At 42.9% G+C, this 25,415-nt stretch overlaps 1 protein-coding gene across 1 annotated transcript in view; it reads right to left on the bottom strand.

The window, feature by feature from the left end:
- The window catches only part of FAM135B (family with sequence similarity 135 member B), a 114,176-nt gene that overhangs the window by 53,950 nt on the left and 34,811 nt on the right, over positions 1 to 25,415 (bottom strand). Inside the window, exons 4-6 of the mRNA XM_070749260.1 lie at positions 23,166 to 23,236; positions 20,851 to 21,024; positions 17,861 to 17,987 (exon numbers count right to left, since the gene is read on the bottom strand). Of these exons, the coding sequence (XP_070605361.1) occupies positions 17,861 to 17,987; positions 20,851 to 21,024; positions 23,166 to 23,236 (372 nt within the window). The remainder of the gene's footprint in view (positions 1 to 17,860; positions 17,988 to 20,850; positions 21,025 to 23,165; positions 23,237 to 25,415) is intronic.

Raw genomic sequence — 25,415 nt, forward strand, 5'->3', positions numbered from 1 at the left:
AGAGGTTGGAATAGAAGGCCTTCAAAATCCCTTCCAACCGAAATCAGCGAACTTGGGCAGTTCAACTTACTAGGTGACTCAGTGGCTAGGACACTGAGTTTGTGGATTAGAAAGGTCGGCAGTTCGAATCCCTAGTATTGGTATTCCTGCGTGAACAGGGGATTGGACTAGATCAGTGGTAGGCAAAGTTGGCTCTTCTATGAATTGTGGACTTCAACTCCCAGAATTCCCAAGCCAATGATGCTAACTCTGGAATTCTGGGAGTTGACGTCCACATGTCATAGAAGAGCCAACTTTGCTTACCCCTGGACTAGATGATCTCCAAGGTCCCTTCCAAATCTGCATGTTAAAAAATACGGCTACAAAAATGGTGGAAGGTCTTAAGCATAAAGCTTATCAGGAAAGACTTCATGAACTCAATCTGTATAGTCTGGAGGACAGAAGGGAAAGGGGGGACATGATTGAAACATTTAAATATGTTAAAGGGTTAAATAAGGTTCAGGAGGGAAGTGTTTTTAATAGGAAAGTGAAGACAAGAACAAGGGGGCACAATCTGAGGTTAGTTGGGGGACAGATCAGAAGTAACGTGAGAAAATATTATTTTACTGAAAGAGTAGTAGATGCTTGGAACAAACTTCCAGCACACGTGGTTGGTAAATCCACAGTAACTGAATTTAAACATGCCTGGGATAAACATATATCTATCCTAACATAAAATACAGGAAATAGTATAAGGGCAGACTAGATGGACCATGAGGTCTTCTTCTGCCGTCAATCTTCTATGTTTCTATGTTTAATAAAAATCTATATAAAGTTTTATTACAAGCTCGGGCTCCTCACAAGAGTCTGAACTGAGAAAGCACCTTAGGAACAACCATGACCTGACAATCTCCAAACGCATCTCTCATTCTCTACATCAACGACCTCTGCGATCATATCACAAGCAACTGTGTTCTTTTCGCAGATGATGTAAAACTCTTCAATACCATAGACAACACAGCTATTCTCCAAAAAGACCTTGACTTCGTCTCAGATTGGTCTAACACTTGGCAACTTCAAATATCATCTGGCAAATGCTCTGTTCTCCACATTGGCAAAAAGAATCTGAACCTCGTATACAAACTAAATAAACAAAATCTCACAGTCAACCCCCACTCAGTAAAAGACTTTGGAATACTAATATCAAATGACTTAAGTGCCAAAGCCCACTGCAACAATATCGCCAAAAAGGCTTCTAGAATTGTCAACCTGATCCTACATAGTTTCTGCTCTGGTAATCTCACACTACTCACCAGTAGTGATGGGCGAACTGAACCCGCACAATTCGGGTCCATACCGAATTTTGCAGTGTTTGGTGTGCCAAACATGAACCCGAATTTTTTTTCAAACTTCGGGCAAAGTTCGGGGTCGTGTTCAGCGTTCGGAACTTTGACATCACCGTGAGATTGCTATGGATGCCAAGGGGATCACTTCCTGGATTCCATGGGATCCAGGAAGTGATCACCTTGGCGTCCTTAGCAACCTGCCAGTGACGTCAAAGCTCCACCCCCGGAATCTCTTCGTGGGAGGGATTCCCCAGCTCCTTCAAAGGGAGGTCTTCACGTAAAAATAAACATTGTTATTTTTATGAAAAAGGACGCCGCAGCGGCGCTGCAAGCAAAGGACAGTCCTTTCATGTAAAAATACTACTGCATGTTTTTATTCTCTTTAACTTTCAATTTGTACTGGACAAAATGAATAAATAAGGGATGCTTCTTCCAAGCATTTGTTCCATTCTGGAGATCAAGGTGGGGCAGAAAAAGGTGCCATCTCCAGACAAAGGTGCCATCGCTTCCATGCCAGCTCTCTATTTCAGATCCCTTGATCGGTCTCCTTCGGCAGGCAGGCAGGAAAGCTCAGAGCAACATCAATTTTACAAACACTCATAAAAACATCACAGCAAACTTAAACAAAGCGCCAAGCGATCACTTGAGAGGAAATATGGAGCAGCCCCCTGACAGTGATAAAGGATTCCAACCTTGCCACGATTACTTGCTTCAAAACCAGCCTGATATTTTCTCTGCTGAGTCTGGTCCCTGCATTCATTTCCTTCAGGTTTGGAGACAATCACAGCTTCCATTCTCAACCCAGTTGAATGACAAGCAATTGTATGGGAAGGTGATTGTCTCCTACAACTGCTCTTGTCATAGAAACATAGAAACATAGAAGACTGACGGCAGAAAAAGACCTCATGGTCCATCTAGTCTGCCCTTATACTATTTCCTGTATTTTATCTTAGGATGGATATATGTTTATCCCAGGCATGTTTAAATTCAGTTCCTGTGGATTTACCAACCACGTCTGCTGGAAGTTTGTTCCAAGCATCTACTACTCTTTCAGTAACCAATGAGTACCATGTCATGTCTCCAATGCCCTAGAGGAAATTATTGATAAAAGTGCCTCTAAAGTTAAAAAAAAAAAAACACACATAAATTTTTGTATCCTTATAATTTACAATAATCCCTTGCTACTTCGTGGTTCATCTTTTGCGGATTCGCTACTTCACAGGTTTTTAAAGGGGGCTTAAATCCATTAAATCCATTGAAAAATTTAAATCCATTAAAAATTCATAAAATTCTTCTGCAGTACTACTGTACTCTATTAAAGAAACCGGTAGGATATCACATGTAGTTCCAGCTGAGAAACATTATAGAATGACTCTTTAATGCAAAGGGTAGGTTTTAAAAGTCTAAATACTTCTTAAATACATAAAAAAATATCTTTCCTCTACTTCACAGAAATTTGTTTTTCACGGGTGGTCTTGGAACGTATCCCCTGTGAAAAACAAGGGATTACTTTATATTAAAATTGATTCATTTTCTATTTGCTAATTTGTACCCCATGACAATCATTAAGTATTGTTGCAGGAGTCAAAAAGAGGGTGGGGAAAATATTTACTGACCCCTCGCATCCTGGACACAAACTGTTTCAACTCCTACCCTCAAAACCTCTCTACAGAGCACTGCACACCAAGACAACTAGGCACAAGAACAGCTTTTTCCCTAACGCCATCACTCTGCTAAACAAATAATTCCCTCAACGCTGTCAAACTATTTACTAAGTCTGTACTACTATTACTACTAGCTTTTTCTCATCATTCCTATCACCCATTTCTTCCCACTTATCTGTATGACTGTAACTTGTTGCTTGCATCCTTAAGATTTTTATTAATATTAATTGTTTCCTGATTGCTTATTTGACCCCTATGACAATCATTAAGTGTTCTGTTCCTTTTTAGAATAAGAATGAGTAGTATTTTTGTTAATTTTCTCTGCCACTGACATTGATCCTTAATCCAGCAAAAATTATTCAGGCCTGTTATTTACAAACAACATAGAATCATATCACCACGAAACTTTTTAGAGTTTCTTGTGTGCTTCCAGTTACCTTGTGCGTAGTACTGTTGTTTAATTTTCCATTCATATACAGTGATCCCTCGATTATTGCGAGGGTTCCGTTCCAAGACCCCTCGCGATAATCGATTTTTCGTGATGTAGGGTTGCGGAAGTAAAAACACCATCTGCGCATGCGCGCCCCCCTTTTTTTTCATGGCCGCGCATGCGCAGATGGTGGAGGTGGGGAGCGACGAAAGTGCGGAAGCCGACAGATTGCTTTGAATGTTGGCTGCCCCCACCCCCCCAGCACCCGCTCGCCCGCCCTTCGCCCGCCCTTCGCCCGGCCACCCGCCCTTCGCTCGCTGCTCGCCCGGCCACCCGGGTTCGGGGGGGTGCTGGGAAGCCCCCCAGGCCGGCTGCGACCTTTTAAAACAGCCGCGCCGCTTCCCAGATGACTCCCGAAGCCAAACGCGGAAGTGGTTTTTTTTTAATTAATATTTTTTTAAAAATCGCGATATAGCATTTCGCGGAGATCGAGATCGCGAAAATCGAGGGATCACTGTACTTGTTTTCCCAAGGTACATAATTATATTGTATATTTTGAGTCATTTTGCTGAATCCTCAAGAGTACACTTTTGGCATTTCTAAACTCTTTATATACATCACCTTAAGAGGAAGGAAGGAAGGAAGGAAGGAAGGAAGGAAGGAAGGAAGGAAGGAAAGAAGGAAGGAAGGAAGGAAGGAAAGAAGGAATACTGTGATAGATCTATATGAAGGAAAAAAATGAAAGAAAGAAGGAAAGAGGGAAAGAAGGACAGATGGGCAGAAGGAAGGAAAGGAGGAAATAAGAAATTGTGATAGTTCCACATTAATTTAAAATTTGGTGTATTTCTTTTAAAGTACTCCTAAACTCTACTTTCTTGCTTAGGAAACCGATGCAAAATATGTGCTTCTACAAGTTTTCCTTCAGGGCTTTTTTTATTTTATTTCGATCAGCAATCTCAAACATTCTTCACTTTTGCTAAAGCAAACCACTCCTATTTTCTACAATTCACCACCAGGCATTAAAAAAATATCTGGATAGCTGATGCAATGGAGATTTCCATCCCATTGCTATTTTTGTCTTGATATTTGCTTAACGGCGCCTCCAGGCATCTTATGCCTCACTCCTGCTTCATTGAACAGCCTTAAAAATAATTGACAAGCAAGGCCAGTGAAATCTTATGAAGCACTGAAGCAGACAACCCTTGCTTGATAGCTCATTACACTGAGTTTTATACCTGCATGGATATTCTACAGCAGGTTTTGCTATGGGAAAAATCCCCTAAAGGGTAGGGGGGAAATGTTTAGGAAGAAAATTATGGATAAGGTAACTGTCCAAAATGCTCTTCAACTTACAACAGTGGAGTGGAATGGAATGGAATGGAACGGAACGGAACGGAACAGAACAGAATAGAACAGAATAGAATAGCTTTATTGACACTTTGAATGTACACTGGTCGGCATTAGTGATGGGCGAATCGAACTTGCACAATTCAGGTCCGTACTGAATTTTGCGGTGTTCGGCATGCCGAACACGAACCCGAAATTTTTTGAAACTTCGGGCAAAGTTCAGGGTCGTGTTCGGTGTTCGGAGCTTTGACGTCATCGGCAGGTTGCTAAGGATGCCAAGGTGATCACTTCCTGGATTCCATGGAATCCAGGAAGTGATCACCTTGGCATCCTTAGCAACCTGCCAGTGATGTCAAAGCTCCGCCCACGGAATCTCTTCATGGAAGGGATTCCCCAGCTCCTTCAAAGGGAGGTTTTCACGTAAAAATAAACATTGTTACTTTTACGAAAAAGGACACCGCAGCGGCGCTGCAAGCAAAACATGTTTATTTTTACGTGAAAGGACCGCCCTTTGCTTGCAGCGCCATTGCGGTGTCCTTTTTCGTAAAAATAATGTTATTTTTGAAGGAGCTGGGGAATCCCTCCCACGAAGATATTCCGGGGGCGGAACTTTGACGTCACTGGCAGGTTGCTAATGACACCAAGGTGATCACTTCCTGGATTCCATGGATTCTATGACTAAATGAATGAATGAATGAATGAATGAATGAATGAATGAATGAATGAATGAATAATATAAAGTATGTACATAACTACATATATAATATGACACAAAGAAACAACACAGTCTAGTTCAGATGTACATAGTGAGAAAAACAAATCTTGTGAGTTTACCAGATGGATGACAGGGAACAAAACTGCAACCAAAGCTAAATCTGGTAGTCCTGCTACAAATACTTCTAAACTTCTCCCTAGAGGTGAGCAACAGAAACTAACCCTAAAGTGGGTGGGTGGGGTCTCTAACAATGCTTCAAGCTCTAAGCACATAGCGCTTAAAAGCAGCATCCTGAATAATGGGAAGTGAGCTTTCTAAAATCTTCTCAGCTGTCCCCACCACTCTCTGTATGGTCTTTCTATCTGGGGCGCTGCCACCACTAAACCAAACAGGGATGCAGTTTTGTCCACCCCCCGTAGGTCTTTGCATTCACAGAACTTATCCGAGCCTTGACTTTTCAAACAGAGAGCTTTTATTCTGGCATTTTCAGCACCACCCCAGCTCAGCTTAAATAGAACAGCAAACAGACTTCTGAAAGCTCCTTTGTAGAATGGGGAAGGGTTCAAAGATAAGCAGAGACCATCATAGGAGCGAAATGAGCCAACTTTATTCCAAGAGCGAATGCATCCATCCATCCATTTAAACTTATTTTCCAGCCAGCTTTCTTATAAGAATGTTATCTCCATGCAATTTTTGCTCTGTACATGTGCAGTTTGCATGATGTGCTAATTCATGTACAATGAACAGTACATCATTCATAAGATTGCAAAATGCAAGGGCAAAAATCTATGGAAGTCTTGGCAGTAGACTTTGAACTGTTAGCTAAAGCACTCCTGTTACATTTTTCTACAAGCTGGAATTTTCCCAGGCCTACCAGAATTCTGCGTTTGCAAAGCCTGAGCAAAACCTATGCTAACCTATGCTAACATTATGTAAACTGAGCATTAATTTGTGGCTTTGTGTCACACCTGGGCTTGCCCAACCATATGACTTTAGACCTACACAAGAAATACTACACTTCTATTATAATGTGACTGTCAGACAGCCGACCAATCACAATGTTTTAACTTTCCACTTGTTCTGTTGGGCTCTCTGGTAGACTCCTCCCAAAAATTCACAGGTACAAATTTCAGACACACACATGTTTGAAAATTCAAAACAATGTTCTTTATAATGAAAATTCACTTAAACTAAGCCCTCTTTTGGTATAGCAAAGAGCACTCGTCTCCAAACAAACTGGTAATTTGTACAAGTCCCTTATCAGTTCTGTGATACTTAGCTTGCAGCTGTGAGGCAATTCACAGTCCTTCTTCTTTCACAAAGTGAAACACACTTTGCTCTGGTTTAGCTTCAAAGCGGGGAAAAATCAGCACACAAAAGGTCAAAGTCAGTAAAGCAGTCATGAAACACAACAATCAGATAATCCTCCACAACGGCCAAACCCATAGGCTGCTATTTATAGCAGCCTCACCAATTACCACAGCCCCACCCAACCACAGGTGGCCTTATTTTCTTTGATAATAATCTCTCAGTTGTTGTTGCCTATGCATCGCTCTCCGCATGCGTGGCTGTATCATTAACTCTTGTTCCGAATCCAAGGAGGAGCTAGATAATTGATCTCCTTCTGAGCTGTCTGCCACACTCTCCTCCTCCCTGTCACTCATGTCTTCTTGGTCAGAGGAGCCTTCATCAGCAGATTCCACCGGGGGCAAAACAGGCCTGCAGCATGTGGATGTCTCCCCCACATCCACAGTCCTTGGGGCAGGAGCTGGGCCAGAGCTAACCACAACAGTCATATGTCGAGAACTTTGCATTTCTGGTGGGGTTGTAAGTCGAGGACTTAACACTTACAGCAGTGTTTCTCAAACCTTGGCAAGTCCAAGACATGTGGTCTTCCATTTCCAGGATTCCCTCCAGGTATCTGTAACCTAATTCTTTAGGAAAGCGAAGACAGAACCTGAATAGCGAGGAAGAAAGTTATGGCTAATGACTCGTAGGAGAAGATTGAGTCTCTGGAAACAAACCATCAAAAAAGCCTCTGTGTTTCGTTGACCCAATAACTCTCCTCTATTCTTAAACCTGTAGGGGATGGAAACAAATATCTAAGACCTATCATTATTTCAGAAAAAAATAATAGTGGCTTGCTTCAGGCACAGAAAGGGAACATAAAGTGCTTGTCATTTATAAGCAAACCACTGTGCCTATGACTTCTATTTCTCGGTCAGCAAGATTTACATCATTTCTCCATTTTTTAAAAAAAGATTAGGGAACATAAGTAACTCAGATCTCCCTGGAACTCTTCTACCACCCTTTAAGATAGCAACAGAACATTTCAAATAAGACATTAAAGAAATAGAAACTACAGACTCTTAAAAATCCAGTGCACGCGTTACCAGGGGTGGGATTCAGCTAGTTTGGAGTGGTTCAGGCAAACCAGATGTTAATTGTAATCTGATTCACTGAACCGGATGTTTCAAGGACAGGTTTATTTATTTATTTATTTATTGGATTTGTATGCCGCCCCTCCCCGTGGACTCGTGGCGGCTAACAACAGTGATAAAAACAGTATGTAGCAATCCAATAATAAAACAACTAAAAAACCCTTATTATAAAAACCAGACATACATACAGACATACCATGCATAAACTGTAGAGGCCCAGGGGGAAAGAATATCTCAGTTCCCCCACACCTGGTGGCAGAGGTGGGTTTTAAGGAGCTTACGAAAGGCGAGGAGGGTGGGGGCTATTCTAATCTCTGGGGGAGTTGGTTCCAGAGGGCTGGGGCCGCCACAGAGAAGGCTCTTCCCCTGGGTCCCGCCAAGTGACATTGTTTAGTTGACGGGACCCGGAGAAGGCCAACTCTGTGGGACCTAACTGGTCGCTGGGATTCGTGCAGCAGAAGGTGGTCCCTGAGATAATCTGGCCCGGTGCCATGAAGGGCTTTATAGGTCATAACCAACACTTTGAATTGTGACCGGAAACTGATCGGCAACCAATGCAGACTGCGGAGTGTTGGTGTAACATGGGCATATTTGGGAAAGCCCATGATTGCTCTCGCAGCTGCATTCTGCATGATCTGAAATAGAAACAACAGACTCTTAAAAATCCAGTGCAGCCAGTTTGGAGCGGTTCAGGCAAACCAGATGTTAATTTTAATCTGAATCACTGAACCGGATGTTTCAAGGACAGGTTGACCTCGGCTACCCCGCTCTGCCCCTCCCAGGAATGTCCATGTGGCCCATTTTGGGTGCCAGGTAAATGCTGACCCTGTGCAGAAGCTCTGGGAGAGTGAAAAACGGACCTACCAGAAGTCTGGAAATGGGTCTATTTCTGGCTTTCAGAGAGTCTCCAGAGTCTGGGGGAAGCCCTTCTGGAAGCGCGAGGAAAACCTCTGTTTGCCGGGTGACGCTCGATCACGCCGGGTGGGTGAAGACATCGCTCCGTCTTCGTTTCTCCTTTTCCCTGCTACAGGGCGTGTTTTGCCCTTTGTCTGAGCCCAGAGGGCTCGACATAGAACAGGGGGTCTCCCGGGTCCCTAGGGGCAGATCACCACTGCCCCGAAGGGTAGGGAAAGCCCCGCAGCTGTAGTATGGAGAACCGCGCCCCAGCAGCCGTATGGACTCGGCCATAGCGATCGGTCTACGGAGGAAGCCAAGAAAATACAACAGAAGTCTACAAAAAGCAGATCTACAGAAAGAAGAAAATAAAAGCACTTACAAGGTAAAATTTTGGTAACTAATACAGTAGTACCCCTAGATACGACCATAATTCATTCCAGAAGGGAGCTTGTATATCGAGGCAACTCGTATCTTGAACAAATAACTTTACACGTTGTTTTTCCCCTCCGAGATAACCAAAAGCAAGGATTCTTGCGCCACCTAGTGGACGTTCAGCTCGTATCCCGAATTTGAGCTCAGGACTAGAACAGAAATGTCTCTCCCCTCGTGGCTCATATCTTGAAATACTCGCATGTAGAGCAGCTCGTATCTAGAGGTACTACTGTACTTGAAAAGTGAAGATCCTGAAATTAAAAGGCGAAGTTAAATAAAAGTTTGCAACTCGGAGTGAAATCCTTCCACAAAAATAAGAACGGACGGACCTACTTTCCTTTGTTAGACTGCTTGTCTTGGAAAGAAAAAAAAGTGACGTTTTTACATCTTAGTTATTATATATTGACTTTGGATTTTAAAACTTTTAAATATTTGGATTGCCAGCCAGCTGTTTTATTGGCTAGTGTAGAGGCTCTGGGAGGCCATTTTAAGATTCTGGAGGGCCTCTGAGGGGCTGGGAGAAGGCTCTGGAGTCTGGGGAGGGTGAAAAATGGGCCTACCAGGCCCACTGGAAGTCGGGAAACAGACTGTTTCTGACCTCCAGAGGGCCTCTGTAGGAGGCTGCTTTTGCCCTCCCTAGCCATTGAATTATGGCTGTGGGCACTCACATGTGTGCGATAATGTGCACACATGTGATTTTGACACCTGAGGGAAAAAAGGTTCTCCATCATTGCCTTATTTATTTATTTGTTTGTTTGTTTGTTTGTTTGTGTATTCGATTTCTAGGCCGCCCTTCTCCATTTTAGATAAATATTTATTTTATTTATTTATTCTTTGTCCAATATACAATACATATGGAATGAGATAAACATTAAGTAGTATATATAGGGATAGTAAGTAAAAACGAAGAGAAGTGGATGAGAGGGAGAGAATATATAGGATATATGAGAAAAGGAAAGGTAATTGGACAGGGGATGTTAGGCACATCAGTGCACTTATGTACGCCCCTTACTGGCCTCTTAGGAACCTGGAGAGGTCAATCGTGGAGAGTCTAAGGGAGAAATGTTGGGGGTTGGGAGTAGACACTATAGAGTCCGGTAATGAGTTCCATACGTCGACGACTCGATTGTTAAAGTCCTATTTTTTACAGTCAAGTTTGGAGCGGTTAATATTAAGTTTGAATCTGTTGCATGCTCTTGTGTTGTTGCGGTTGAAGCTGAAGTAGTCGTTGACCGGAAGGACATTGCAGCATATGGTCTTGTGGGCAATGCTTAAATCGTGTTTTAGGCGCCGCAATTCTAAGCTTTCAAGACCTAGGATAGTTAGTTTATTTTCATAAGGTATTCTGTTTCGAGTGGAGGAGTGAAGGGCTCTTCTGGTGAAATATCTTTGGACGTTTTTGACAGTGTTGATGTCTGAAATGTGGTGTGGGTTCCAGACAGATGAGCTGTATTCGAGGATGGGTCTGGCAAAAGTTTTGTAGGCTCTAGTCAGTAGTGTGAGATTGCCAGAGCAGAAGCTACGTAGGATCAGGTTAACAACTCTGGAAGCCTTTTTGGCGATATAGTTGCAGTGGGCTTTAGCACTTAGGTCATTTGATATTAGTATCAAATAATATCCAATCTCGTCTTTAAAACCTTCAGTATTAGAACAGCTGCAACTTCTGGAGGCAAGTCGTTCCACTGATTAATTGTTCTCATGGTCAGGAAATTTATTCTTTCAGATTTTCAGATGCTTTGGATCCTAGCTTGAATCCCTCTTCTTTGTGGCAACCCCTGAGATATTGAAATACTGTTATCATGTCGCCCCCTTCTCCTTTTCATTTTATTTATTTATTATTTAGATTTGTATGCCGCCCCTCTCCGAGGACATACCCAATTCCTGCAGCCTTTTTTTTGTATGTTTTAACCTTCAGTCCCCTAATCATCCTCTCCTCTCCTATCTTCTCGTCTCCTCCCCTCTCCTCTCCTCTCTTCTCCTATCCTCCCCTCTTCTCTCCTATCTTCTCCTCTCCTCCCCTCTCCTCTCCTTTCCTCTCCTATCTTCTCCTCTCCTCCCCTCTCCTCTTCTCTCCTATCTTCTCCTCTCCTCCCCTCTTCTCTCCTATCTTCTCCTCTCCTCCCCTCTCCTCCCCTCTTCTCTCCTCTCCTCCCCTCTCCTCTCCTCTCCTATCTTCTCCTCCCCTCCCCTCTTCTCTCCCCTCCTCTCCTTTCCTCTCCCCTCCCCTCTCCTCCCATCCCCTCCCTTCCCTTTCCTCCTCTCCTCTCCTCTTTTCATCTCTGTATTTTTCTAGAGTTTCAACATCTTTTCCAACAACTAATTGCTTAGGGAATAATTTAGCAATCAAACATTTTATCTTTAAAATATGTACCACTACAGTTAAAAAGAGTGTTTTATTTTTCCTTTGCTACATTAAGGAATAGATTTGAAAAAAAGAGAAACATTGGTAATTTGTTTTAGGGCAATTTTGCAAAGCTTGATACAAAACCAGCTTTTGTATCCTTCTTGTGGAAATATAGCCCTTGCAATTATTTGGGACAATAATGATTTTTAAAACATTCAAGAGGCTTTCTTTTGTTATTTGAAAAGGGAGAGGGAGAGGGACAAGAAAAGAGAAGGGGAGAGGGAAAGAGGTAGAAGGAAAAGGGAGGACAAGAGATGGGGAGAAGGATAGAAGAGTCATTGAAAAGGGAGAGAGGGAGGGTTGGAGAGAGGGAAAGAGGGAGGGTTGGAGAGAGGGAAAGAGGGAGGGAGAGAGGAAGGCAGAAATGGAGGGAGGGAGGGAGGAAGAGAGGGAGAGATGAAGGCAGAAAGGGAGGGAGGGAGGAAGAAAGGAAGGAAGGAAGGAAGGAAGGAGAAGTGGGAGGAAAGAATAGAATAGAATAGAACAGAATAGAATTATTGGCCAAGTGTGATTGGACACACAAGTAATTTGTCTTTGGTGCAGATGCTCTCAGTGTACACAAAAGAAAAGATACATTTGTCAAGATACATGAGCTACAACACTTAATGATTGTCATAGGGAACAAATAAGCAATCAGAACACAATATTAATAGATAGGAAGGAAGGAAGGAAGGAAGGAAGGAAGGAAGGAAGGAAGGAAGGAAGGAAGGAAGGAATTAGGAAATAAGTCCCTGAGTACAATATGCATTCAGAGCAGCCCGTCCAGACTGAGAGGCGAATAAATTCAAATAAAACAAAATAAGGCCAGCCTTTCTGTACAACAATCACTCAGCAAGACACTGGACTCCTATCAGCCTTACAAGGCTGACATTTAATTACTCTGCAAAATGCAAAGAGGTCAAGTGGAAGAAATGTTGTGGGGTTTTGTTTTGTTTTAAAAGAACCCTCCCTTTGACATCTGCTGGAGACAGTGGCAGGCTGGGCTCCTCTGAGCAGAATCAAAGCAGGGGAATTATCAAGCCTGGAGTGAGGTCTGAAAGCCATCTCCTTTACAAAGGACAGCCACAGCGGGGATTTCATTGTTTCGAAGTCTCAAGCTGATCAAAAACTACATTTGCAGCTCTGGGGTTTTAGGTGGGTAGCTGCAAAAGATGAGCCACCAATTGATTTTTTTTTTTTACTGACCTACAGTGTTTGTTTGTTTGTTTGTTTGTTTGTTTATTTAGTTAGTTAGTTAGTTAGTTAGTTAGTTAGTTAGTTAGTTAGTTAGTTAGTTAAATACACAATGAGGGTTTTACTGGGTATATATCGATATACACATAGTAAAATACATAATGAAGGTTATAGAGGAGATGATGATGATGATGATGATGATGATGATGATGATGATGATTATTATTATTATTATTATTATTATTATTATTATTATTATTATTATTATTTATTTATTAGATTTGTACGCCACCCCTTTCTGTAGACTCGGGGGGGCTCACAACACAATAAAAACAGTTTATAACAAATCTAATAATTTACAGTTTAAAATATTTAAAAAAAACCATTATTAAACAGACATACACACAAGCATACCATATATAAATTGTATAGGCCCGGGGGAGATATCTCAGTTCCCCCATGCCTGATGACAAAGGTGGGTTTTAAGGAGTTTGCGAAAGGCGAGGAGGGTAGGGGCAGTTCTAATCTCTGGGGGGAGCTGGTTCCAGAGAGTCAGGGCCGCCACAGAGAAGGCTCTTCCCCTGGGGCCCGCCAACCAACATTATTTAGTTGACGAGACCAGGAGAAGGCCCACTCTGTGGGACCTAATCGGTTGCTGGGATTCGTGCGGCAGAAGGCAGTCTCGGAGATATTCTGGTCCGATGCCATCAAGGTACTCATAGTAAAATATATCTAAGAAATAATAGAAGTTATAGGAATAGAACATATCAATGAAAGAATAGAAGAAGAGATATAGGAATAGAAGAAAGGTATAGGAGATATAGGAGAGCAATAGGACAGGGGACGGAACGCACTCTAGTGCACTTGTACTCGCCCCTTACTGACCTCTTAGGAATTTGGATAGGTCAACTGTGGATAATCTAAGGGTAAAGTGTTGGGGGTTTGGGGATGACACTATGGAGTCCGGTAATGAGTTCCACTCTTCGACAACTCGGTTACTGAAGTCGTATTTTTTACAGTCAGGTTTGGAGCGGTTAATATTAAGTTTAAATCTGTTGTGTGCTCTTGTGTTGTTGTGGTTGAAGCTGAAGTAGTCGCCGACAGGCAGGACGTTGCAGCATATGATCTTGTGGGCAATACTTAGATCTTGTTTAAGGCGTCAGGAACAGGGGTACCAAACTTCATTTCATTGCGGGACTCATCAGGGTTGTGTTTGACCTCAGGGAGTCGGGGTGGCATGGCCAGCTCAACATTACTTGTGTCGGGGGCTCCTGTGGTGGATCCAGTGCTCTGCCAACCAAAAACGGAGAACAGGAGCACCACGTGTGGCCCTCCCAAGCTCTGTGTTTCTCTGGCAGAGTGTGAGAATAATTTAAGGAATCCAGAATAATAAAAGGGAAAAAAAATATTTTATGAAAAAAAAACCCGAATATGTATATTGGACCAAAGCGACAACCCTCACTTTGTAAAAATCCGTGGAATACCCATCTCAAATGGCCAAAGCCCACTGCAACAACATCGACAAAAAGGCTTCAAGTGTAGTGTTGGGCGAACCGAACTCACACAATTCGGGTTCGTACTGAATTTCATGCCATTCATGACGCTGAAGCCGACCCCGAATTTTTTTTAAACTTCGGGCAAAGTTCGGGGTTGCGTTCGGCATTGGGTCGCCTCGGCTGGCCACTAAGTGACATCTCCGTGATGTCAAAGCCCCGCCCCCAGAATCCCACCATCTTACTTTCCCAATGGAGAAATGCTCCCCACACACACCGTGCGTGCCCATCTTCCTTCCGATGTCAAAGGGGAGGGGGGCGGTGGAAGGCAGAGGGGAATCCCCCATCCCCATTCCCTAGCCTCAGCATCAAAAGCCAGGAAGTGACGTCTCTGTGATGTCAAAGCCGCGCCCCCGGAATCCCATCATGGGGAGGCTGGGGGAGTGGGGGCGGGGGATTCCCCTCTGCCTGCCACTGCCCCCTCCCCTTTGACATCGGAAGGAGGATGGGCATGCATGGTGTGTGTGGGGAAAGTAAGATGGTGGTAAGTTTCTCAGCAGGGACTACCTCGGGGGTGGCTTTAACGCGCCAACAAACTTGCCACCGTCTTACTTTCCCAATGGAGAAACGCTCCCCACACACAACGTGCTCCCACTCCCCCAGCCTCCCCATGATGGAATTCCAGGGGCGGGGCTTTGACATCACAGAGATGTCACTTCCTGTCTTTTGGTGCAGAGGCAGGGGATTCCCCTCTGCCTGCCACCGCCCCCCTCCCCTTTGACATCAGAAGGAGTATGGGTGCGCATGGTGTCTGTGGGGAGTGTTTCTCCATTGGGAAAATAAGATGGTGGTAAGTTTCTCGGCACATTAAAGTCGCCGCCAAGGTGACCCCCGCTGAGAAACTTGCCACCGCCTTACTTTCCCAATGGAGAAATGCTCCCCACACACACAGCGCGTGCCCATCCTCCTCATCCTCATCACCCGCAAACCCTACCCCATTCCTCGATGACCGCGACGGCTTTCCCTCCCCCCTCCTTTATTATTATTTTTTTCCTTTACCGTGATTTGATGAGTGAGGGGGGGAGGGAAGTGTCGCGGTCTCCAGAGAGGGGCGGCATACAAATCTAATAAATAATAATAATAATAATAAAGCATGTTTGGAAGACCCGCTCGCTCACTTGCTCTCCTGCCGGCTGCAAAGACAGGAAGGCACAGTGAGGCGGCTGCGGGCTGCTTTGGCAGAAAATGGGAGGGCGGGGCCAGAAGGGTTCAGCGGGTTCGGGTTCCATGAACTTGCCCGAACCAGCCACCAAGTTCGCACGAACCCGCCGAACCTGAATTTTGTTTGGTTCGCCCAACACTTTTCAAGAGTTGTTAACTTAATCCTATGAAGCTTCTGCTATTTATTTATTTATTTATTTATTTATTATTTGGATTTGTATGCCGCCCCTCTCCGAAGACTCGGGGCTATGGCAATCTCACACTACTAACCACAGCATACAAAACTTTTGTCAGACCAATCCTTGAATACAGCTCATCTGTCTGGAACCCACACTGCATTTAGGACATAAACACTCTAGAAAATGTCCAGAGATACTTTACCAGAAAAGCCCTCCACTCCTCCACTCACAACAGAATACCCTACGCAGCTAGAATTAAAATCCTAGGTTTAGAAAGCTTAGAACTTTGTTGCCTTATACAGAACCAAAGCATAGCAGAATAATCTCTGAGTTGTCAAAGCTATACATACACAGAGGAAACGCGGAATTCTAGCAGATATCCAGCTGATAGTCCAGAGATACGAGTAACGGTTCAGTAAAACAATCCAGATACATTAAGTGTATAAATATTATTTATTTTGCAAATGTCTTAGTCGAGAACTGTCCTAGTCATACACAGTTAAATCAGTCAATATATATATTGTTGTGGTTAGCTCTGGCCCAGCTCCTGCCCCAAGGACTGTGGATGTGGGGGAGACATCCACATGCTGCAGGCCTGTTTTGACCCTGGTGGAATCTGCTGATGAAGGCTCCTCTGACCAAGAAGACAGGAGTGACAGGGAGGAGGAGAGTGTGGCAGACAGCTCAGAAGGAGATCAATTATCTAGCTCCTCCTTGGATTCAGAACAAGAGTTAATGATACAGCCACGCATGTGGAGAGCGATGCATAGGCAGCAACAACTGAGAGATTATTATCAAAGAAAATGAGGCCACCTGTGGTTGGGTGGGGCTGTGGTAATTAGTGAGGCTGCTATAAATAGCAGACTGTGGGTTTGGCCATTGTGGAGGATTATCTGATCGTTGTGTTTCGTGCCTGCTTTGCTGACTTTGACCTTTGTGTGCTGATTTTTCCCCGCTTTGAAACTAAACCAGAGCAAAGTGTGTTTCACTTTGTGAAAGATGAAAGACTGTGAATTGCCTCACAGCTGCAAGCTAAGTATCACAGAACTGATAAGGGACTTGTACAAATTACCAGTTTATTTGGAGACGAGTGCTCTTTCCTATACAAAAAGAGGGCTTAGCTTAAGTGAATTTTCATTATAAAGAACATTGTTTTGAATTTTCAAACGTGTGTGTGTCTGAACTTTGTACCTGTGAATTTTCGGGAGGAGTCTACCAGAGAGCCCGACAGAACATATATAAAACTATAAGTCTTACAAATACATAAACCATCATTTGAACACACAGTTCTTACTACAGCAGTCACAGAGTAATAACAAAAATAGCGAAGAGTGTCAGAGAATCATGCTTCTGGCTCCCTCTAGTGGCAATCCATAAAACTAACTCTTAAAGCAATAGTGCTCCAATACATGTAAGCATACATTGTTGATTTGTTTTATATATTGACAAACCCAACCAGTTATGTACATAGCACTAAGACATTGACCGCTTGTCACCCCTAGTTCTACAGAACATCAAGTTCACCTTGGAGTGTCATCAACACTATTGGCTTGTCTCGGTTAGCTATGCTATGAAACCTTCGACAATACTGAGCAGATAATTTTAACAGATCGTGGATGTGTGATAAAGCCAAGACACAGACTTAGTTAAATAAGTATTATTTACATATAAACAAAATATAAACAATCCAGAATAAGCACGAAGCAAATACAGAATAATACGCACTGAGCAATTACAAGATTAGAGCACAAAGCAAAACACAATATAGATAAAAGCACAAAGCTTAAACACAATATAGATAAATCATGAAGCACAAAGGTTATACAAGCATGGAGCTTGGACACAACTCCCCCGTCTCAGGCAAAAATAAAGTAAAGGAACTGACCAAGCAAAATAATGAGCTTTTATAGCTTCAATGAGGAAGTGACGAAACAGCCTTGAAGATTAACTCTTCAAGTACAAGTTAACCCTTTAAGTGCACATTAACTCTTTAAGTACAAGTTTTACAGTAGCAACTGTAACATTTAAAGTGACAGTACATGTTTGGTACAGTTTACAATATGCAGTTTACAATGGCAATCCCTAACAATCATGTACCCTGTACTAACAAACATCTCCAAGCAACACAGCTTTTTTTACCTCTGAAGTTGTTGGTCTGCAGTAGCCAGCTCCGAAAACCAGGTTTTCTAGCGACATCCCAGTTAAATCTAGTCCCGTATCCAAGTTGCCTTTACCAAGCCAGGACGATCTTCCTGGCCGAGCAAAACTAAACAACAACAATAAAAAAAGAGAATATGTGGAAAGCTCAGGAAGGCAGGTGCTTTTTTTTTTAACAATCAAAACTTCCTTTCTGCACTAGGAATAATTGGTTATTTTTATAAACCTGTAAAGCTGTTTTGAGGAAGAAGCAGAAACTGAGAAATATTAGAAACATAGAAGACTGACGGCAGAAAAAGACCTCATGATCCATCTAGTCTGCCCTTATACTATTTCCTGTATTTTACCTTACAATGGATATATGTTTATCCCAGGCATGTTTAAATTCAGTTACTGTGGATTTACCAACCACGTCTGCTGGAAGTTTCTTCCAAGGATCTACTACTCTTTCAGTAAAATAATATTTTCTAATGTTGCTTTTGATCTTTCCCCCAACTAACTTCAGATTGTGTCCCCTTGTTCTTGTGTTCACTTTCCTATTAAAAACACTTCCGTCCTGGACCTTATTTAACCCTTTAACATATTTAAATGTTTCAATCATGTCCCCCCTTTTCCTTCTGTCCTCCAGACTATACAGATTGAGTTCATTCAGTCTTTCCTGATACGTTTTATGCTTACGTATAAAACGTATATTCCACAGAGGAGAAGCTCTCTAGCTAAATCCTTGATTCAATTTCCTGCTCAAAGAATCGCCAAGAAAAAAACACACACTTTGTCAGGATTTAAGGATATCCTGAGGTGATATCTCAATGCAGAAGGAAGGAATACAAAGAGATTGCTGATATGAAGTTCCTGTTGCTGTATTGCTGTATTGATCTGTTGATCTCTAGTGTGATGTATGTATAATAAGATAGAACATATTTAGTAGTGTAAATAGGAAGCAAATATATTTTTGCAAGACTTCCTGCTGCTGCTGTATTTCATGGAAGACTTCAACTCCATATCTATTGGAGCCGGGATGGCGCAGCAGGTAGAGTGTTGTACTGCAGGCCACTGACGCTGACTGTAGATCTGTAGGTCAGTAGTTCAAATCTCATCACCGGCTCAAGGTTGACTCAGCCTTCCATCCTTCTGAGGTGGGTAAAATGAGGACCCAGATTGTAGGGGAAATTTGCTGGCTCTATTAACTTGTTATAAGCCACCCTGAGTCTAAGGAGAATGAATGAATGAATGAATGAATGAATGAATGAATGAATGAATGAATGAATGAATGAATGAATCAATCAATCAATCAATCAATCAATTGGTCTGTGGCTGGCTGTTTGGGCTGGTTAGCTGGTTAACTAACTAAAACTGACAGGGAAAAACTACTGTGTATAAATAGGGACCAAATCAGTAGTGGCTGCTGCCAGTTTGGACCACTTGGGATGAACCGGTAGTTCCAACATTCAACTAGCCTCACTCATCCACCCAGTGAAGGGCCGGACCAACCTTTCTTTTATTTGTTCATTCATTCATTCATTCATTCATTCATTCATTCATTCATTCATTCATTCGATTTTTATGCTGCCCTTCTCCTTAGACTCAGGGCGGCTTACAACAAATGTTAGCAATAGCACTTTTTAACAGAGCCAGCCTATTTTCCCCACAATCCGGGTCCTCATTTTACCCACCCCGGAAGGATGGAAGGCTGAGTCAACCTTGAGCCGGTGATGAGATTTGAACCGCTGACCTTCAGTTCTATAGTCAGCTTCAGTGGCCTGCAGTACAGCACTCTACCTGCTGCGCCACCCCGCCACCCTTGTTGTATTGGTTACTTCTCTCCACAATTAATTTCCATCCAATGTTTCTTTGTCCTGCCTTTAGGTGTTTTGGAGAATAGATTGACCCCCTCTTCTTTGTCGCAACACCTGAGATATTGGAACACTCCTATCATGTCTCCCCTAGTCTTTCTTTTCTTTCCAGCAACCATTCTTTATATATTTATCCTCCAGTCCCCTAAATTATCTTTGTTGCTCTTCTCTGCACTCTTTCTAGAGTCTCAATAGCTTTTTTTTTAATATATCGTGGTGATCAGAACTGGATGCAGTATCCAAGTGTGGACTTAGCAAGCCCTTATAAAGTGATATTTACACTTCACATCATTGTTGATTCTATTCCTTTGTTAATACAGCCCAGGACTGCGTTGGAGTGCAGAGTGCAAAGTTAATAGCTGGGCCACTCCTTCAGAAATGATTGTTAGGCATGCAAAGGATTTCGTTAAAACAGCCATGTATTTTTCCAGGTTCATCTACCTTCCCCCCCCCCCCCAAGAACCTCCCGTTTCTTACCATCATAGAATATAATGGAATGGAATGGAACGGAACAGAACAAAATAGAATAGAATGCAGGGTATAGTAGATTAGACTGGAATAGAATAGTGCAGAATGTTGTGTAGAGTAGATTAGAGTAGAACAGAACAGAATGTAGGATAGGTTAGAATAGAATGGAATGGAATGGAATAGAATAGAATAGAATATAGAGTAGGGTAGAGTAGAGTAGAGTAGAGTAGAGTAAAGTAGAATAGAATAGAAAGTAGGGTAGAGTAGAGTAGAATAGAATAGAATATAGAGTAGGGTAGGGGTAGGGTAGAATTGAATAGAGTAGAATAGAATAGAATAGAATAGAATAGAATAGAATAGAATAGAACAGAACAGAACAGAATAGAACAGAACAGAACAGAACAGAATGGAATTCTTTATTGGCCAAGTGTGATTGGAGGCAAGAAATTTGTCATTGCTGCATATGATCTCAGTGCACATGGGCTGCAGGGCAAGGCCACTTTAATTGGCTTTGGATATTGAAACCAAGATGTTTCTGATTTAACAATGTGAAGAGAGCTGATTTACTGGGGGAAGGATGCACGCAACTTTGGCAGGATTTGCAAAGCCCCCTTGCACGGCCTCTTTGGGAAAGCGGTGGCCCCACTGTACCTGAGCAGGGGCTGGTTCAAAGCCACCAGAGAAGCATGCAGAGTAACCGTGACCGCCGACAGGTGGAAGTAGTCAAACATGACAGGGACGTGGTGATGCAGGCCTTGCCTCAGGTGGAAGTGGAGCCCCAACGTGCGGCTGCTTATTACCGGGATGGTCACGACGTCTCTCAGCCTGGAAGGAGAAGGAGGAAAACCCAGACGTTGGCTTCCTCTGCAACACGGTTGCTGCTGCAGAGCTTCAAGCGTGAGCGGAATTTTTGATCCTGGGCTGTTATTCTCTTAGCAGTGAGTCAGACCTCTGGGGTTGCAGCTCAACTCTCTACAGCGCAATTATGGTAACAACAGGGTCAGTTTCCTGAAACTGCCCTGAGAATCCTCAAACGGTTTGCCTTCAACCACCGTTCCTGCAGTCGTGTTTTCCTTTCCATTTCCTTTGTGCACTCCTCCTCCTTCTCCTTCCTTCTTTTCTTGTCCTCTTTCTCTCTTCTCCCCTTCCTCCTTGTCCTCCTTCTCTCCTTTCCCCCTTCTTCTCCTTTTCCTCCTTCTCCTACCCTTCCTTCTCTTCTCCTCCTTCTCTCCTTCTTCTCCTTTTCCTCCTTCTCTTCCTTCTCCCCTTCTTCTCCTTTTCCTCTTTCTCCTCCTTCTCCCCTTCCTTCTCTTCTCCTCCTCCTTCTCCTCCCTCTTCTTTTCTTTGTCCCTCTCCTTCTCCTTCTCCCCCTTCTTCTCCCTGCCCTCCTTTCTTTTCCCTTCTCCCCTTCCTTCTCTCCTTCACCGCTTTTTGCTCCTTCTCCTCTTCCTTCTCTTTTGTCCTCCTTCTTCTCCTTCCACATTCCTTCTCTTCTTGTCCTCCTTATTCTTGTTTGCCCCTTCTTCTCCCTGCTCTCCTTTCTCTTTCTCCTTCTCCCCTTCCTCCTTGTCCTCCTCCTCTCCTTCTCCCCTTCTTCTCCTTTTCCTCCTTCTCCTCTTTCTCCCCTTCCTTCTCTTCTCCTCCCTCTTCCTTTCTTTGTCCTCCTTCTTCTCCTTCCACATTCCTTCTCTCCTTGTCCTCCTTCTTCTCCTTCTCCCCTTCCTCTCCCTGCCTTCTTTTCTTTTTATCTCCTTCCTCTCCTTTCTTTTACCTTCTCCCCTTCCTTCTTGTCCTTCTTCTGCTCTTTCTCCCCTTCCTCTCCTTGTCCTCCTTCTTCTCCTTCTCCCCTCCCTTCTCTTCTTCCTTCTCTCCTTGTCTTTCTCCATGTCTTTCTCCCCTTCCTCTCCTTCCTATTTTTCCTTCTCCCCTCCCTTCTCTTCTTGTCCTCCTTTCTCCTTCTCCCCCTGTTCTCTTCTTCTCCTTCTTCTCCTTCTCATCTTCATTATCTTCTTGTCCTCCTTATTCTTTTTATCCCCTTCCTCTCCCTGCCTTCCTTCTCTTTTTTCTTCTCCCCTTCCTTCCCTCCTTGTCCTCCTATTTCTCCTTCTTCTTCCCCCCTTCTTCTATTCTCCTCCTTCTCCTTCTCTTCCAACAGTACCATCTTACTAGAAACTGTCAACATACACTAGTTTATGATCCTAATCTGTTCTTATTAAGAGGAAGGTAAACCATAAAAAATGGTAACATTTATGTGATCAAGCTTTTTACTGAGTCATCGGGATGCTGATGGAACAGAGGGGATTATCTACAGGATGGTGTCTAAGTTCTGTTCATGATTCTTTCCTCTATATCCAATAACTGTTTTGTGCATACTGTACCTAATACAGTGTTCCCTCGATTTTCGCGGGTTCGAACTTCGCGAATAGCTTATACCACGGTTTTTCAAAAAATATTAATTAAAAAATAGTTCACGGGGTTTTTTCTATACCACGGTTTTTCCCGCCCAATGACGTCATACATCACCGCCAAACTAATAATTTTTGCAAATAAATAACAAAAAAAAAATATTGTTAATAAATAATTATGTTTATAAATATCAGGATCACTAAGTGTCTTATTCAACGGTGAGTATCAGTAATAATGGTGAGTAAATAGTTGTTAAGGGAATGGGAAATGGTAATTTAGGGGTTTAAAGTGTTAAGGGATGGCTTGTGATACTGTCCATAGACAAAAATTGTGTATTTACTTCCGCATCTCTACTTTGCGGAAATTCGACTTTTGCAGGCGGTCTCGGAACGCATCCCTGCGGAAATCGAGGGAACACTGTACTCCATGCATTTGTTTAAGCAGACTGTGGTTTGCAAAAACTTAAAATTAATTCCTAATTTTAAAATACCTTCAGATTCTTTACTCTCTTAGTTGCAAGAGGATAACACTTCACCTGAAAAAAGGCGCAAACTACTCACTGTTGTTCACTGTCTGTAAAAAGCAGGTCCAACTTGAGCTGAAAATCAGCTTCGCTTAATGCTTCTTCCACCTGAGAATTTTAGGATGGGGAAAAAAACCATATTATAAAAAGCTAATATCGGAATCAATTCTCTGTGGAGTTTCTCAAGTCATCCAAGTCATGGTTGTTCCAGAGATGGGTTTTCTTTTATTTTTTTCAGGAGGCAACTGGACATTCTGTTTTCCTTTTTGAAGACGTTTCACTTCTCATCCAAGAAAATTCTTCAGCTCGGACTGAGTGGTGGGATATTTATTTATTCATTGGACTTGTATGCCGGCCCTCTCCATGGACTCAGGGTAATTTATGGAAGGATTTATATTTTATTTATTTTTATTTATTTTATTAATCAGATTTGTATGCCGCCCCTCTCCGTAGACTCGGGGCGGCTAACAACAATAATAATACAATGTAAACAAATCTAATATTTAAGTTAATTTAAAACCAATCATACATACTGACATACCATGCATAAATTTTATAAGCCTAGGGAGAAGGGAAAGTCTCAATTCCCCCATGCCTGATGACAGAGGTGGGTTTTAAGGAGCTTACGAAAGGCAAGGAGGGTGGGGGCAACTCTGATATCTGGGGGGAGTTGGTTCCAAAGGGTCGGGGCCGCCACAGAGAAGGCTCTTCCCCTGGGTCCTGCAAAATGACATTGTTTAGTTGACAGGACCTGGAGAAGGCCAACTCTGTGAGACCTAACTGGTCTCTGGGATTCATGCGGCAGAAGGCGGTCCCAGAGATATTCTGGTGCGGTGCCATGAAGGGCTTTATAGATCATAACCAACACTTTGAATTGTGACTGGAAACTGATTGGCAACCAATGCAGACTGCGGAGTGTTGGTGTTACATGGGCATTTTTGAGAAAGCCCATGATAGCTCTTGCAGTTGCATTCTGCACGATCTGAAGTTTCTGAACACTTTTCAAAGGTAGCCCCATGTAGAGAGCATTACAGTAGTCGAGCCTCGAGGTGATGAGGGCATGAGTGACTGTGAGCAGTGACTCCCGGTCCAAATAGGGTTGCAACTGGTGCACCAGGCGAACCTGGGCAAACGCTCCCCTCGCCACAGCTGAAAGATGTTTCTCTAATGTGAGCTGTGGGTCAAGGCAGCCAATCCTTTGCATTTTTTGAGCAATTCATTGAGACCACCAGGAGGGTTTTTTCTGTGTCATCAGTGTCACCTCAGTGGTGCAAATAGCCGTGGAGCCTTCTTGGAACTATTGAAAGGACTGTGTTGTAGACTGGAGATAGATGAGACAAGATAGGGCAGAAAACATCCTTCAGCCAAGAAGGTTCCACACTTATCTGTACTATTCAGGGGATCCTGAGGACACAGACATACCTCCAAGTGGCCTCAATGACTCTCTAAAAGAATGCAAATAATGCAAACCATCCAATCAGAGCTGAAGAAGCTTCTTGGATGAGAAGCGAAACATCTTCAAAGAAAAGCCAGAAAGTCCAGTTGTCTCTGTTAGTGCTATGTACTAGTTGGGTTTGGCAATATAAAGGGAACACTCAAAGAACACATCCTAGATCTGAATGAATGAAATAGTCTCATCGAATACTTTGTTCTGTACAAAGTTGAATGTGCATGTGAAATTGAAAGTCGATCAGTGTTGCTGCCTAAGTGGACAGTTTGATTTCACAGACGTTTGATTTACTTGGAGTTATATTGTGTCGTTTAAGTGTTCCCTTTATTTTTTTGAGCAGTGCATAAAAATAAACCAACAATGTAATGCTTACATATGTTAGAACATTACTGCTAGAGTTGGTGTTATGGATTACCATAAGAGAGTGCCAGAAGGGTGATTCACCCTCTCGACTACTCTCTGCTATTTCTGTTTTGTCTTGGTGACCATGCTGTAGTAAGAACTGTGTGTTCAAATAATGGTTTATGTATTTGTAGCTGGAAAAGTAAGCTTATAGTATTGTATATGTATTGAGATGCATTGACTGATTTAACTGTGTATGACTAGGACTGTTCTTGAGTAAGACATTTGTTAGAGTAAATAATATTTTATACACTAAGTGTATCTGCATTGTATTACTTAACTATTAGTTGTATCTCTGAGCAATCAGCTGGAACTCTACATTTTCTCTTTGTATGTGTATTTTTGACCACGGAGATAATAACTGAGCCGGGGTGGCGCAGCAGGTAGAGTGCTGTACTGCAGGCCACTGAAGCTGACTGTAGATCTGAAGGTCAG

This window comes from Erythrolamprus reginae, chromosome 3 (genome assembly GCF_031021105.1).
Source record: "Erythrolamprus reginae isolate rEryReg1 chromosome 3, rEryReg1.hap1, whole genome shotgun sequence".
In the NCBI taxonomy this organism is placed as follows: domain Eukaryota; kingdom Metazoa; phylum Chordata; class Lepidosauria; order Squamata; family Dipsadidae; genus Erythrolamprus; species Erythrolamprus reginae.